This window comes from Leptodactylus fuscus, chromosome 1 (assembly GCF_031893055.1).
Source record: "Leptodactylus fuscus isolate aLepFus1 chromosome 1, aLepFus1.hap2, whole genome shotgun sequence".
NCBI classification, from domain to species: Eukaryota; Metazoa; Chordata; class Amphibia; order Anura; family Leptodactylidae; genus Leptodactylus; species Leptodactylus fuscus.
This window is the reverse complement of record NC_134265.1, coordinates 17,496,913-17,513,952: the sequence shown is the minus strand read 5'-3', so window position 1 is coordinate 17,513,952 and position 17,040 is coordinate 17,496,913. Positions and strand designations below refer to the sequence as shown.

The 17,040-nt window shown below is 44.4% G+C and overlaps 1 protein-coding gene across 2 annotated transcripts in view; it reads left to right on the top strand.

Annotated features, from left to right (window-relative positions):
- OSMR (oncostatin M receptor) overlaps positions 1–17,040 on the top strand; it is a 55,080-nt gene that overhangs the window by 28,858 nt on the left and 9,182 nt on the right. The window contains exons 1-14 of one of the 2 annotated variants that reach the window (XM_075267550.1): positions 2,405–2,485; positions 3,699–3,790; positions 4,311–4,468; positions 6,030–6,204; positions 8,829–9,101; positions 10,201–10,330; positions 12,285–12,430; positions 13,070–13,200; positions 13,522–13,693; positions 15,102–15,175; positions 15,552–15,771; positions 15,855–16,037; positions 16,365–16,466; positions 16,562–16,741. In XM_075267550.1, the coding sequence (XP_075123651.1) occupies positions 2,406–2,485; positions 3,699–3,790; positions 4,311–4,468; positions 6,030–6,204; positions 8,829–9,101; positions 10,201–10,330; positions 12,285–12,430; positions 13,070–13,200; positions 13,522–13,693; positions 15,102–15,175; positions 15,552–15,771; positions 15,855–16,037; positions 16,365–16,466; positions 16,562–16,741 (2,116 nt within the window). In that variant the 5' untranslated portion in view covers position 2,405. Of the gene's footprint in view, positions 1–2,404; positions 2,486–3,698; positions 3,791–4,310; positions 4,469–6,029; positions 6,205–8,828; positions 9,102–10,200; positions 10,331–12,284; positions 12,431–13,069; positions 13,201–13,521; positions 13,694–15,101; positions 15,176–15,551; positions 15,772–15,854; positions 16,038–16,364; positions 16,467–16,561; positions 16,742–17,040 lie in introns of those variants that run through there. The other variant, XM_075267558.1, reaches the window with a different exon arrangement.

Below are 17,040 nucleotides of genomic sequence, written 5' to 3'. Positions count from 1 at the left end.
TGGTGGTATTATGTAGCTGTATATGGTGGTATTATGTAGCTGTGTATGGGGGTATTATGTAGCAGTATATTGTGGTATTATGTAGCTGTGTATGGTGCTATTATGTAGCAGTATATGGTGCTATTATGTAGCAGTATATGGTGGTATTATGTAGCTGTGTATGGTGGCATTATGTAGCAGTATATGGTGGTATTATGTAGCAGTATATGGTGGTATTATGTAGCTGTGCATGGTGGCATTATGTAGCAGTATATGGTGGTATTATGTAGCAGTATATGGTGGTATTATGTAGCAGTATATGGTACTATTACGTAGCTGTGTATGGTGCTATTATGTAGCAGTATATGGTAGTATTATGTAGCTGTATATGGTGGTATTATGTAGCTGTGTATGGGGGTATTATGTAGCAGTATATTGTGGTATTATGTAGCTGTGTATGGTGCTATTATGTAGCAGTATATGGTGCTATTATGTAGCAGTATATGGTGGCATTATGTAGCAGTATATGGTGGTATTATGTAGCAGTATATGGTGGTATTATGTAGCTGTGTATGGTGGCATTATGTAGCAGTATATGGTGGTATTATGTAGCAGTATATGATGGTATTATGTAGCTGTGTATGGTGCTGTTATGTAGCAGTATATGGTGCTATTATGTAGCAGTAAATGGTGCTATTATGTAGCTGTGTATGGGGGTATTATGTAGCTGTGTATGGTGGTATTATGTAGCAGTATATGATGGTATTATGTAGCTGTGTATGGTGCTGTTATGTAGCAGTATTTGGTGCTATTATGTAGCAGTAAATGGTGCTATTATGTAGCTGTGTATGGTGCTGTTATGTAGCAGTATATGGTGCTATTATTTAGCTGTGTATGGGGGTATTATGTAGCTGTGTATGGTGGTATTATGTAGCAGTAAATGGTGCTATTATGTAGCAGTATATGGTGGTATTATGTAGCTGTGTATGGTGGCAATATGTAGCAGTATATGTTGGTATTATGTAGCAGTATATGATGGTATTATGTAGCTGTGTATGGTGCTGTTATGTAGCAGTATATGGTGCTATTATGTAGCTGTGTATGGGAGTATTATGTAGCTGTGTATGGTGGCATTATGTAGCAGTAAATGGTGCTATTATGTAGCAGTATATGGTGGTATTATGTAGCTGTGTATGGTGGTATTATGTAGCTGTGTATGGTGCTATTATGTAGCTGTGTATGGTGGTATTATGTAGCTGTGTATGGTGCTATTATGTAGCAGTAAATGGTGCTATTATGTAGCTGTGTATGGGGGTATTTTGTAGCTGTGTATGGTGGTATTATGTAGCAGTATATGGTGGTATTATGTAGCTGTGTATGGGGCTATTATGTAGCAGTATATTGTGGTATTATGTAGCTGTGTATGGGGGTATTATGTAGCAGTATATGGTGTTATTATGTAGCAGTATATGGTGGTATTATGTAGCTGTGTATGGGGGTAATATGTAGCTGTGTATGGTGGAATTATGTAGCAGTATATGGTGGTATTATATAGCTGTGTATGGTGGTATTACGTAGCAGTATATGGCGGTATTATGTAGCTGTGTATGGTGGTATTATGTAGCAGTAAATGGTGCTATTATGTAGCTGTGTATGGGGGTATTATGTAGCTGTGTATGGTGGTATTATGTTGCAGTATATGGTGGTATTATATAGCTTTTTATGGTGTTATTATGTAGCAGTATATGGCGATATTATGTAGCTGTGTATGGTGCTATTATGTAGCTGTAAATGGTGCTATTATGTAGCTGTGTATGGGGGTATTATGTAGCAGTATATGGTGGTATTATATAGCAGTGTATGGTGGTATTATGTAGCTGTATATGGTGGTATTATGTAGTAGTATATGGTGGTATTATGTAGCTGTATATGGTGGTATTATGTAGCTGTGTATGGTGGTATTATGTAGCTGTGTATGGTGCTATTATGTAGCAGTACATGGTGGTTTTATGTAGCTGTGTATGGTGTTAGCCCCTATTTGAGATGTGGTATTACCACCTTTTATAGAGCGGTAATATATAATATCACGTTTGAATCACAGATTTTTATATTTTTATATGCTTTTGCAGCTGCTGCCTGGCGTTACATTCCCTATAACCAGCATACACACCATCCCGTGTTCCGGCCGCAGGGTAGGGTTGTTATTGGTGACAGTGAAGAGGCGAGATACTCCACACAAGACCACACTTGTACAATCTACCGCCACACCCCGATGTGTCTTATAGGACTGGTCAGGATCCATTCACACCTGCCATATGTCTACTGGGACTGCGGCAGACCGTGCAGGGGTCTGGATTTGTCATCTGCGGTGGTAGCTTGTGGTGCACGTACCGTATGATGGAAGGTGGTGCAAAGTCTCGCCAAAAATGACAAAAACATTCTCTTATCTCGCGGCTTTGGCTGGAATTGTGTTTTCTTCCCATCTGTGCAGAGAGTTACGGGCACGGTGTGACAGGTCTCTGCAGGATACGTCTTGACTTTCCTTAATCCTGTTATTATCAGCACCATCTTAGTAGTCATTTCTTATCGTAACCCAGGAGGAAAGCTCTATATAGTCACCATTGCACAACCGCTCGAGATAATGTGCAATAATCCAGCCCCTCACCCCACGGCACTTGACGTTAGATTTAAGGACAGAGCTCAGCTATCTCCGGCTGTCCCATAAAGACTGGATAATAAAAAGCTTTAAAAAATTATCTCCAAATACATCCCCAGCAGTGCTAAACCCTCACAGTCCCCTTGTGCCCCTTTGCTTGGCTTTATTTTACTTGCTGCTCCTTGTATCACTGTTATTTACATATAGTGACTCTGTGGACAAACTACATTTCCCAGGATTCATCAGCTCTCATGTGCCCCTCCATTCTCCACTTCCCCATGTGCAAAGTTCAGTCCATGCAGCACCGGATACATGACCAGGTAATAAATTACTCCCATGAGCGGCTTCAAGGAACAAAAAGGTCACATGCTGCTGTGACATTTCATTCGCTGGTTGGACTGCTAACAGGGAGGGGTATTGAGCTTTCATATTAAATGCTGTGGTTATTGACCTGAAAACAATCAGATAAATAGTGCCAACTGTAAATAGAATACACTGGCAAGCAAAAGGGTAACAATGTTTAGAACTTGTGACTTTCAGGCTCCATATCTCACCCACCCTACAGCTTGGCTCTGGCTTGAGGACCTCACTAAACATGGTCATGTGACCTTCAGTAGGTCCTGTGTCTAGGGATCATTGTACATTGTCATTTTAACCATGATTTGTGGAAAGAAATTGGACAAGACTTGTATGCGTTGGCAAAATTGGGGCTTTTAAGTCCCATCTCTGACACCAAACATCCAGCCCAGGAACTGGTAGTTATAGTAGTGTCCATGGGTTCCTGTAGCCCATCATCCAACCCCGTCCCTCAACTCTTTCTGCCCCCTGTCTGGTGGGCCCCATGGGACCTGCTAATACTTACACCCATGTAGGTCCTCTAAATTACTTCTACTCAACACTAGTAGATGAGAAGAGTCCTCGGGAAGGGACTCTCAAGAAGGTGACTGGACTGGACTTGAGAGACTTGTATATTTCTCGTTGTTCTGGACCTTTCTTTGTTGGATCTTAGAAAAATATCCCTAGATAGATCCAGAAAATTCTAATAGTTTCCTTTGTATTCCAGATATCTTCCATCGATGGACCATTGTACTGGACACCATGGAGTCATCGTTGCCCTGTTCTTGATTCTCAAGCTTGGACTGTGGCATTGTCATGGTAAGTCTTGAACTGATGTTCTCCTTGGTTCTCAAGTAGACCCAAAAATGTGCCATGTGGCAGTAAAAGTGACACGGCAAGGGGTGCACCACCCAATAATGGTGCAGGAGTGGGGCAACTGGAGTGGAGGAGCCCAAAGACCCAGGAGGGTGATGGAAACCGGACCTGAGACAATCCGACTCCGAGACTGTTAGAAACTGGCTAGGCCAAGTCTGACTACACGACTACAGTGACGGGTCAGGGGTGAAACCAATTTCCCACCCAAGTCCTCTGCGATGGCCGATGTAAGGAATTTCTACATAAATAAGTCATCAAACAACAAAAAAAATAAATATGTGGCCCAAACATCAAGAATCGGCCACACATCCCTTATGTCCGTGTCACCTTCTTCAGGTCTCTTGCATCCTCCAGTGTAGGTGACTTCTGCCAAGGATCTCATGTCTTGGTTCTCCATGGATTAGATGGGTTGTCTGGTCTGTGGAGTCTTTGTCTGTTATTTGTTCTTCTTTATTTGATCTAGAAGCAGAAATGTCTCCTCCATCAGTGACCCTGGAAATCCACAGTGATCCAGAGCACCAGCGAATACTGGTGGAGTGGAAAGTCAGCAAAGAGCCTAAGATGGACATCATGTTCCATGTCCAGGTGGCCATGTCTGAGAAAATGAATATCATTACCGATGTAAGTAGATCAATCCCGGAGGGGGGTGGGGGGTATTGTTGTTCATCTTGTGATCGTCCACCTCAGACAGCAGGGGGAAGGGGTGTTTGGAGGGGCTAGCAGTACAGGGACGTCTTCTCACATTTCCCGTCTCTTCCCTTTGGACCGCCATGAACACTTCTCCCAGATGTGACTTGACTTTGTAAAGTTTGAAACACAGACATCTTTGACTCCTCACTTCTCCACGCACCCAACCCATATTGCCCCTGCAGCCTATTTTATGCTCCACAGTGGCACAATATACTGTGGGGCATAATAGAGGTTGCAGGGGCCGCTGTGGGGCATAATAGAGGTTACAGGGGCCACCGTGGACCCTTCAACTTCTATTCTGCCCCACAGTTTCCCACCCAACTATTATGGTCCACAGTTGCACACCCATGAGCTATTATTATACTCAGGGGTCTTTTCAGGCCCCCGAGTATAATAATCGGAGCCCCAGGGGAGATGAGGGAACATAATAAACAATGTTACTCACCTCTCCGGGATCCGATGTAAATCTTAGCAGGCTTCAGGCCTGTATGGTAATGTCCCATACAGCACGTGGTCTGAGATATTACCATATAGGCCCAAAGCCTGTGCTAGCAGTAACAACCTGTTGCCCTACAGGCCCAAAGCCTGTGCTAGCAGTAATAGGCTATTACTACTAGCACAAGCTTTGGGCCTATATGGTAGTATCCCAGACCATGTGATGTCTGTGCATTACCATATAGGCCCAAAGCCTCCTAGGAGTAACATCGGATCCGGGAGAGGTGAGTAACACTGTTTATTATGTTTCCTCATCTCCCCTGGGGCTCCGATTGTTATACTCGGGGGTGTGAAAAGACCCCTGAGTATAATAATAGTGGTAGTGGGATCGCGGCCTGTCCCCGGGCCTACTCACTATGGCCCGCCGCGGCCTATAGTACAAAGGGAAGCTGGGGCGGCAGTGAACAGGTCCAGGGAGGTTGGTATCCTTTTGTACATAAATATGCATCCTTCAGAAATGGTTTTTAAATTTATTTGAGAAAGGAGCCGAGAGTCCCGAAACGTTGTAATCTGTCATCCAGGATAGAGATACCAAACTCTAACAGGGAATATCAAATCCCAGGTACGTTCACCTGTAACACACCTAATGTGGTGTATTTAATAATGTGCACCAAATATCCCACTGATAATCTGTATGTTGGAGAGACCGGACAGCAGCTTAGAATGCAGATGAACTCACATCGCCATACAATTAGAGAACGAAGAATGGACCTTCCCGCATCAAAACATTTCTGCAATGAGGATCATAATATCACCGATCACATGAAAGTTTTGGTTTTAAGAGGGAATTTTAAATTAAAGAAAGAACAACGGATTTATGAAAACTTATGACCCTGCTTCAAACACTGGAGAGGGGGCTAAATCTGTCACATGGGTTTATGGCAAACATTTTCCCTTTACTATGTATAGTAATAGTATTTCTCTTTATTATTCTCCATTTTTCTCATTTTTGTGTAATTTTTCCGTCTTAGATTTTATATTTTTCAATATATTCCAGAAATATCTCAGACCAGATCTTTCCACCAGTCGAATGTCTTTTAACTGGACCTGGCACTCTCTTCTTCCGCTGGAGTGCGACTCCCATTCTGTGCGTGTTCGGAGCGCGCTTGTAGGAAATGTTCCCACAGCCGAAATAAACTGGAGTGAGTGGAGTCCATGGAAAACCCACAAAGGTGAGCTGGTCCTGCCCTGTTGGCTTGACAGAAGCGGGGAGGGGGGGAGGGGTGTAGAGACCCCCACACTAGATTGTGCCCTGTATATGGAGTCTGCCACCACATAAGATGGCCGTGGTGTCAGTGACAGCTGGTCTAGCGAGCAAAGAGATGCCATTGAGAGCAGCAGGGGTCAGGTTAGGGAGTGGTCAGGCCCAGGTAGATGGTCAAGGCAGGCGGCCACCATTCCAGAGTCAGGACCAGGCCAATGGTCAGGGCAGGCGACAAGGGTATTGCAGTCAGTTACAAGTCGCAGGGGTCAGGTAAGAGAATGGTCAGGTCCAGACACATAGTCAGGGCAGGTGGCGAGGGTTAGGAATAAGCCATATAACAGGCAGGACAGGAACAGCAGACGTTATTACAGTCATTTATACCGAGTAGTTTTAATCATGGCTATTTTGTTCCAAAAACCTCATCGCCCCTGACCAAGACTTGTGTCTGGTATTGCAGCTCAGTCTTATACACTTCAGTGGAACTTAACTGCAATACCAGAAACAACCTATAGACTAAGGTGGCGCTGTTTCTGAAAGAAAAGTCTAGTAGAAGTGATACTGAGCTGGTGATACTATGCTGTGCACTATAAGGTGCCCACCTGGCATCATTGGTATGTTACATAGCTGGGCCAACGTATATGGCTCGGACCTGGGTGCCAAGTATAATTGAGGCCAGGATGCCCATGTTATTATATGGGAGCCATAGTATCTGCAGCGAGCTAGGGGTAGGAGGCAGGGGCAGGAGGCCGAGGCCAGGAGGTGGGGTGACATGGGGCAGGAGGCTGGATGTAGGATATAGGAGGCAGGGAACAGGAGGCTGAGGTCAGAGAGGTTGGGTGGCATGGGGCAGGGGACAGGAGGCAGGGGGAAGAAGGTAGGAGGTAGGGGCAGGAGGTTGGGGTTAGGATATAAGGGTCAAGAGGTACGGAGAAGGGGGTAGGGGGCAGGAGGTAACAGACAGAAGGCAGGAGGTTGGGGTTAGGATATAGGGGGCAGGAGGTAGAGAGAAGGAGGTAGGGGGCAGGAGGTTGGGATTAGGATATAGGGGGCAGGAGGTAGGGGGCAGGAGATAAAGGACAGGAGGTAGGGGGCAGGGGATCAAATCAAATAAGCTTTACTGGCACGTCCGAATAGATATTTAGCATTGCCAAAGCTAGTAAAGTGGGGGGGGGGGGGGTGTGAGTGGTGTGGGTGGGGTTGATTTGGGGTATAACAGTCCGTGGAGTCTCATCTTCCTCTTAGTTGGTGACCGCTGTATGGGATCTGTGAGCTGCTTGTGGTTGGTGATTTGGATTCCATGTTTTAGTTCTGAGGTTTTGGAGTAAATTGTGCTTAGTAATCGTCTTTCCTGGGAGAATAAAATCTGAGAAATACCGCCCTGTAAAGTATGGGGGAAACCCTCGCTGAGTGACCGGCAGGGATTATGGAAAAGAAAACACACTTTGATGAAAAAATTACTGAAGTAGAAACCGCTCTAGTCTGTAGTTTTTGAGAATTTAGACCCAAAACCCGAAATTCTGTGCAGACCGTTTCCCCTTAAAAGCATCGTACAGCTAAGTAATACATATGAGGCAAGAAACAGAACTGGACACATTGTCAGGATCTCTGCTTGCTGTCAGTGACTGAGAAGACTCTTGTGTCCATTCAGAGGCAGTAACCATGTACATAGCTAGTCCTGCTCTCAGCTGATACATTGTATCCAGTCTAGACAATGCTCTGTGAGCTCAACAGCCTGGACTCCACACTGATACATTGTGTCCAGTCTAGACAATGCTCTGTGAGCTCAACAGTCTGGATTCCACACTGATACATTGTATTCAGTCTAGACAATGCTCTGTGAGCTCAACTGCCTGGACTCCACACTGATACATTGTGTCCAGTCTAAGACAATGCTCTGTGAGCTCAACAGTCTGGATTCCACACTGATACATTGTATCCAGTCTAGACAATGCTCTGTGAGCTCAACAGCCCGCACTACATACTGATACATTGTATCCAGTCTAGACAATGCTCTGTGAGCTCAACAGCCTGGACTCCACACTGATACATTGTATCCAGTCTAGACAATGCTCTGTGAGCTCAACAGCCTGGACTCCACACTGATACATTTTGTCCAGTCTAGACAATGCTCTGTGAGCTCAACAGCCTGGACTACACACTGATACATTGTATCCAGTCTAGACAATGCTCTGTGAGCTCAACAACCTGGACTATAGACTGATACATTGTGTCCAGTCTAGACAATGCTCTGTGAGCTCCCTACTAATCTGCTACAATGTATCATTCCAGGTAGTTGAGCTAGGGTTCGGTTCTCATCTGTCAGTTTCAGTATAACATCGGTGGACACCCCATGGTCCCCATTTTCGCCTATGGGGTCTGCGGGTAACCACTATTTTAGCGGTAAGACTCTCCATCATTTGCATCCCAGCGGCAGAGGCGATGCTAGGCTCACAGAGCATTGTCTAGACCGGATATAATAGTCTCTACTACTCAAGACTAACTTTGTGCGGGGTTACTGGTGGTGACACTTTTTGGGTTGGGGTCCCTTCCTATGACATAATTAACTCTTTCTTCCCCTTGTTTTCCCCGCAGGAGAGACTATAGGGCAATCTGTCGCTGTAATTTACCCCCGCGACCGGGTGGTCCTGGAGGGCTCCGATGTCACTTTTTGCTGCATACCTGCACAGGGTCTGACCGTACAAAAAATGTCGTATGGGGGGAATGCGGATTACCAATCTCTCAACATGGGGACGGACAGATTTGTTATCTCCGTAAAAAACGTGAAAAGGACAAAATCGGATGGAAGTAATGTCATGTGCGAGCTGGGGGGCGAGAGACGCAACGGCACCGTACTCATCGTCAGCAGTAAGTGAGACCCATGGACCCGCAAACATTCAGTCCTGATCCCATAATTCCTTCTATAGTGCCCACTGTGGTATTATTTTGGCACTATATGGTGCTATCATATGGACTCTGCATGTGATGAAGCTATTATGAGAGCAATGTATTGTATTATATGGGAACTGTATGTGATAGAAGTATTATGAAGGCAGTGTATTATACTGTATTATATGGGCACTGTATGGCGGTATATCGTGGGCTATACGGTGGTATTATGTGGACACTGTATGTGATAGAAGTATTATGAAGGCAATGTATTATATGGGCACTGTATGGCGGTATACCGTGGGCTATATGGTGGTATTATGTGGACACTGTATGTGATAGAAGTATTATGAAGGCAATGTATTATATGGGCACTGTATGGCGGTATATTGTGGGCTATATGGTGGTATTATGTAGACACTGTATGTGATAGAAGTACTATGAAGGCAGTGTATTATACTGTATTATATGGGCACTGTATGGTGGTATATCGTGGGCTATATGGTGGTATTATGTGGACACTGTATGTGATAGAAGTACTATGAAGGCAATGTATTATTATATGGGCACTGTATGGAGGTATAATGAATGTTATATGATAGTATATATCTTATGAGGGCAATGTATTGTACAGTATTATATGGGCACTGTATAGCGGTATAGCGTGGGCAATATGGTGGTATTATGAAGACCTTCTAAATGATAGAAGTATTATTAGGGCAACGTATTGTATTGTCTTATATGGTCACCATATGGCAATATATTGTGTGCTTTATGATAGTATTATATGGGCACTATTATGAGATTGTACTGTCTCATGTGAGCACTCAATGGCAGTATATTGTGTACTATATGATAGTATCTGTCTTATTATGAGACATAATGGCGGCATCATTGGAGGCTGTGACTATGGGGTCAGCAGCACAGGACCAATGCTATGTCACATAGATACCATACTATATATAATATACTGTATATAATATACTCTGTGTGTTGACCTCAAACGTTCCAAAAAGGCCTCTGGAGCTCCCCCTTGTGGGGAGTCTCCGTCCTCACATGTGACTCATTCTTATTACAGGATTACCAGATGAACCGAAAGACTTCACATGTGACACCCAAGACATGCAGACACTGAGATGTCGCTGGAACCCCGGAGGGAGATATAACTTTTATGGGAATCTCAGTGTAAATTATGTCCTACAAGACTGGTGAGTAGACTATGTGAATAGGGGGGTGGAGTCACCTGACAATGTCTCCGCCTCCTAACATCCTGCCACTAGCGCCAAAATTCTCAATATATCCTAATATGTAACGGCCTGTGCAGCGGATTTGGAGCTCTGTATAGGACATAATTGTATTACCCGCAGCCACCACTAGGGGGAGCTCAGGAGCTTAGTGCATACTGCATTAGAGTATTATAGACAGTCTGCAGCACAGTACTGGGCTCCCCCTAGTGGTAGCTGCAGGTAGTACAATTTTTCTGTGTAACTCAAGTCCTATGAAGCGGGATCGGAGCTTTGTATCAGGAAACTGGAGCTCTGAGCGATATAATAGGAAATAATCAGAACCAGTCCAGTAGAATGACCTTATGGATGGACCTGTAGTGGGGACGGTTTATATTCCTCCCCCCATAAGGCTCATACAGACACAGTGGCTTAGTCAGGGCCCTGGATTTGGTTGCCCAGAAAGCTCATGAATAAAAAAGTCATCATAAATTCCCGGCAACCCCCCTGTAGTCAGACGGGGGCAGCTGCAAAGAGTTGGCAGTGCCCATTGTTGGCACCTAATCTGCTTGTCCCTGCGCTTTACACTGGATGACGGAGTTCTCTGGCTGCATGCTGCCCTCTACAGGCCGAACGGGGAATTTCAAGTATGAAATATTTCTATTGTACTTATAAATCTAATAACTGAGCAACGAGAACTCAAATATTAGAGGACCAGGAAGAATAAAAGGGGAGAATTCACCATCTTGTAAAGTGTCTGTGCAAATCCGTCCATTGTCTTGCAAAATATATTCACAGATTTGTGCACCGGTGGACACAGCAAAGGCTTTAAAGCCACCATGTGTCCTATGATAGTTAATACAATGTTTGACAATATTGGAAAGGATATTAAAGAAAAAAAAATACTAATTCCTGCAATTTTTACTCTGACCACTAAGCCTATCATTGGACTTCCCAATGGTGTAGGAATTTCTTTACAGCAGTCACCTCATTTACATCAGAGGCAGGATTACAACAGAAGATAACACCTCTATAGATAAAAGTCCTATGTCCTGCAATTTTCTCTCCGGCCACTAAGCCTATCAATGGACTTTGCCAATATTGTAGGAATTTCTTTACAGCAGTCACCTCATTTACATCAGAGGCAGGATTACAACAGAAGATAACACCTCTATAGATAAAAGTCCTATGTCCTGCAATTTTCTCTCTGGCCACTAAGCCTAATAATAGACTAGCACTTTCCAATTCTGTAGGGATTTTCTTCGCAGCAGTCACTTCATCTATATTACAGACATTATTACAATAGAAGATAACACCTCTATAGGCAACACCACATCATTACATCCACTACTGACAATAGATGATGTCACGGCTTATCCCCTCCCCCTCCCTGTACTGAGCATGTCTAGAAAACTCTCCCAGAGACCTCAATGAGTCGGCTCTAGGCTATTGCTGACTCTGGCCATGACTGTGCTGTAAAGAAGATCCTCAAAGATAAAGTTACTATGCCCCCTGCTGTTGTACACGTGTATTACATGTGATCCTGGTACTGGAGACTCTTTTATGTAACGTGCAGATTTTGCTTTACGCTACATGATTTTCTCTTTCTGTGTCTGCTGAGTGGGCGGGATATTCCTGCCCTGAGCCAATCAGATGTCTCCTGCACAGGCTGAGGCATAGAATCTGTAACATGATCCTCCTCCTCCCCTCTCACAGCACACAGTCACAGAGGAGAGCCTTCTGCAGCTGCATCTCCCTCCTCTCCCTCTTTCATATTTACTATGTTATCTATTATTGTCGATGTCTTGCTTCTAATTATACAAGGGGGTATATATATATATATATATATATATATATATATAAAGTATATATATATACCCCCTGCTTACACTGTACCTACCCTACACGAGAACCTAATTCTACTTCTTTGTTTCCCAAGGTTCACCCTGAACTCCACTTCTTGCGCTAGAGATCACTGTGTTTGGCAGATACAGGGGTCGCAGCAGGCGTATAACTTCACACTGACCGCTAAGAACCGCATGGGCGAGCGGAGCATCAACGCCATTGTGTATCTGAACCAGAGGGGTAAGTGTGAACTGCGGCTCTAAGTACGTCTCCGACCACTACGAGTCCCATACCTAATACTATGCTATAAATCAACATCGCCCTCTGACAGTTCCCCGAATTTCTGGGATTAACCCCTTCCATACTGAGAGTTTAATCATCTCGATGAATACAGTATTATCTACTAATATGTTATGAGCTTTACGTGCAGCCTACTGGCATTAGGCATTCAATGAACCTCACCGAGTCTCAGGGGACTAGAGATGGGGCCTGGAAACCTGGAAGAAGACTTGTTAGTCAGAGAATTCCTCGTAGTGTCCCTGTTAGGACTCACATAATCTCAATTCCTTATAGCAGTCCGTGATTAGAAAAACATGGCTGCGTACTTTAGGAAATAGCGCCACCCCTGTCCACAGGTTGTGTGTTGTATTAATAAAGTGAATGAGCTGCACTACCAGACAAAACCTGTAGACAGGGGTGGCACTGTTTCCTATTTCTGTGTACAGCTAGGGGCGTGTCCTGCATACTGACACCGTCCAATCAATGCGTCCTGTTAGGGACACACCCATATGATAAGGAGAATGGTAACGCCCAGGTGTCAGTGTATTATTATGTGCAACAATGTATCTTGTAACAATGTTTCCATGTTTGTTCCCCCAGTTCTACTCCTGGCTCCTTCCAGTATAACAGTGACTGAGGTGAGCGCCTCCCACATCACCGTGATCTGGTCGCTGAAGGCGGACTACACGTCCCTGCAAATCCACTGTCAGGTGGATCTCCAGGGGAATCTGGTGAGTTATTTGTGTCTCTTCTTATAGACGGGATTACAGCATTAATACAGTGCATGATACGAAATACATGGCTATATTCTTATACAAACAGCGCCATAACTGTCCTGTGGTGGAGTGTGGTATTGCAGCATGCCCCAGTCACTACAGCAAAGCTCAGAGACAACCCATAGACAGATTATGGCCGACCCATAGAGCATCAGATTTCTCTTAGTATGTGAGTGTATACGGTATACAGCAGGGCGTGTGCTTGTATACTATATATATCTATTGTCTGACCAGACCTGGAAATTCTGAATATTCACTTTCACTCCATTCATTTAGGTCAACATGACCAGTCAAGGAAAACTACCAACGGAGCTATACAGCGTCCGTATCAGCAGATTACAGCCGTATACGCAGTATAACGTGAGGGTGCGCTGTATGGCAGAGTCGTCCCTGGCAGGGTGGAGCAGCTGGAGTCATCCTCCTAGAGAAGTCAGGACGCACGAAGATGGTACGTAAGAAATGCAGTGTACTAATCTAAGAGCATCCCTTACAGGCGGCCATACTGGAGACAGAAGGAGGTGTGCGCATTATGGCAATGAATGGGAGTCAATAGACAGAAAAGTGTCCACAGACTAAAGCAGGAAGTGATGGAGGAGCTGTATACTGAGCCTTACCTGTATACAGTGTATCTAGGCCTCCAGCAGTACAATAGTATTCATCTCTAATGCTACAGTCTAGGGAAAATTCTAAACTTCGGCCCGTTCTGACGAGACCATCCCAAATCTGAAAATACACATTTAATGTAAATTTGCATAAACACCAACTTAAGTGGTTCCATTAGTGGGAAGATCTATCATAGGGGGTGGAAACCAGCACTTAGGTCAGGAATATTTCTGGTTAGAATAGCCCTTTAAATCTGCTCCCCTTACATTATTAATGATAATGAGATGACTCTGCTGACTCCACCTACTAATGATAATGAGATGACTCTGCTGACTCCACCTACTAATGATAATGAGATGACTCTGCTGACTCCACCTACTAATGATAATGAGATGACTCTGCTGACTCCACCTACTAATGATAATGAGATGACTCTGCAGACATCACCTACTAATGATAATGAGATGACTCTGCTGACTCCACCTACTAATGATAATGAGATGACTCTGCTGACTCCACCTACTAATGATAATGAGATGACTCTGCAGACCCACCTACTAATTACAATGCGATGACTCTGCTGACATCACCTACTAATGATAATGAGATGACTCTGCTGACTCCACCTACTAATGATAATGAGATGACTCTGCTGACTCCACCTACTAATGAAAATGAGATGACTGCTGACTCACCTACTAATGTAATGAGATGACTCTCCTTACTCCACCTACTAATGTAATGAGATGATTCTGCTGACTCCACCTACTAATGTAATGAGATGACTCTGCTGACATCATCTACTAATTATAATGAGATAACTGCTGACTCTACCTACTAATTATAATAAGATGGCTCTGCTGAATGAGATGACTCTGCTGACCCTGTTCACTAATAATAATGCGTTGACACTACTGACTTTCCCTACTAATGATGAGATGACTCTGCTGACCCTGCCCACTAATGATAATGAGATGACACTGCTGATTCCACCTACAAATGATAATAAGATGACTCAGCTGACCCTGCAGAATGATAATAGGATGCAGAACTTTTCATCACAGAAAGATACTTGTCATGATCTATGACTCAGTACTAGCCATATGAATCAGTGTACATGGAGTGCCCCTAGTGGCAGATTCAAGAACAAAGTATTACATACTACTACTATGTCTAGATGTCTTTTGCTCATGAGCGCCCCCTACAGTTTCTGGACCCAGGACTGACTTCTATTATTCTCTTTATCATTTCAGCCCCTGCTGGAGCTCTGGATATTTGGAGACATATTGAAGAGGATGAAGATCGGAGAGTGACCCTGTACTGGAGAGTGAGTGTCAGAGCCGCCCTGGCCACTGCCCTGTACCCCCATTCATGTCTTATAGGGGCAGTACGAAATACCAGAAACAGCGCCACTCACGCCAACAGGTTGTGTCTGGTATTGCAGCTGAGTCTCATTGAATGGAGCTGCATTACCAGACACAGACTGAAGTGACTCTTCCTGTACAAAAGATGTTCTGCAGTAGCTGGGGCGTATATCATTAAGTATTTTGGGGAGTTGGGCACTAGGTTTTCTATTGAATATTGATAACTGGCACACGTTAATGGGAATGCTGCACTAATACATGTGATCTGATAAGTTTGTGCCCCCCTCGTTGGAGGCGTCTCGTGGATTTCATCTTCGTCTTGTCACTTCTCATTTTCAGCCTACATCACACTTTAGAGCCAATGGACGTATCACTCACTACAATATCCAATTCTGGCCACTAGAGGGCGCTGCGGTGGCAAGTGACATCAACGTCTCAGGGGTGAACAGCTCCCAAATCTCTATAGGGAGACAGACATATGCTATCAGGGTCACCGCCCACAATAAAGCCGGAGTGTCGCCCCCTGCTGACCTGAGGATCCCTGCACATACTGCAAGTGGTACGTCGGCATGGCTATGTATCTGCATACAGGGCTTGTGAGAGTATACAGTACATGACCTTATCGGCACTTGTCTCCTGCAGACCCAGATCAGGCGATCGCTCAGAGGACGACCGGCAAAGATGGAGGCGTCATCGTACAGTGGAAGCAGAATCCCGCCGCGCACGGATATGTGGTGGAGTGGTGCGCCGAGCCCAGATCTCCGCATTGTGACCTTCAGTGGAAGAAGTACAACGCCACGGTCTACAGCGACGTCATCCAATCACGTAAGACCCTGGCTGAGTACAGGAAGAAGATTCCCTAGGCGTTTCAAGGGCGTGTAGACTTCTGCAACGGATCTGGTAGTTCAGAGGCATGAGGAAACTTTGCAAATAGATGGCACCGTTTGGTGTACACAGCTCCTATGCAGAGCTATAGTTACAGACTACAAACAAACCCTGCGTCGTCTGATTCTGTGGATACCCCATAATAATCATTGTGACCCCACAATAGTCAGCGTGATCCCATAATAGCATCAATACGACCCCTTACACATAATTACGACTCTCTTGATTTGCACAATGTGACCCCTGGTGTCTCTGTCCCGTCTTCAGGAGTGTTCAGACCTGGAGTGAGATACCAGTTCAGACTATACGGCTCTATGAAGGACGGGGAGCGGCTCCTGGTGAAGGTGGAGGGGTATACGGAGGAGCTGGGTAACTACAAACACATGACCCCAAGTGATGTCACTGCCACGTGTGATCTGTCTATGACATCACTGACCTGGATTATACATCACTTCTTGTTTTAGCATCTTCTGTGAAGCCAGTTGTGAAGATCAAGAAAATGGAAGCCAGGTCAATCTTCTTGGATTGGTCGCCGTATCCGACTGACGGGTCTCAGGAAGGATTTGTGACCGGATACAACGTCTATGTGAAGGATACGGAGAAAGACTGCGACCTGCGGAAATCACATGGATATGTCCAGCAAGGTACGGACTACAAGTATCAGCTATAGAGATCTATCTATCTATCTATCTATCTATCTATCTATCTATCTATCTATCTATCTATCTCCTATCTATCTATCTCCTATCTATCTATCTATCTATCTCCTATCTATCTATCTCCTATCGATCTATCTCCTATCTATATCTTCTATCTATCAATCTCCTATCTATCTCATCTATCTATCTATCTATCTATCTATCTATCTATCTATCTATCTATCTATCTCCTATCTATCTATCTATCTATCTATCTATCTATCTATCTATCTCCTATCTATCTA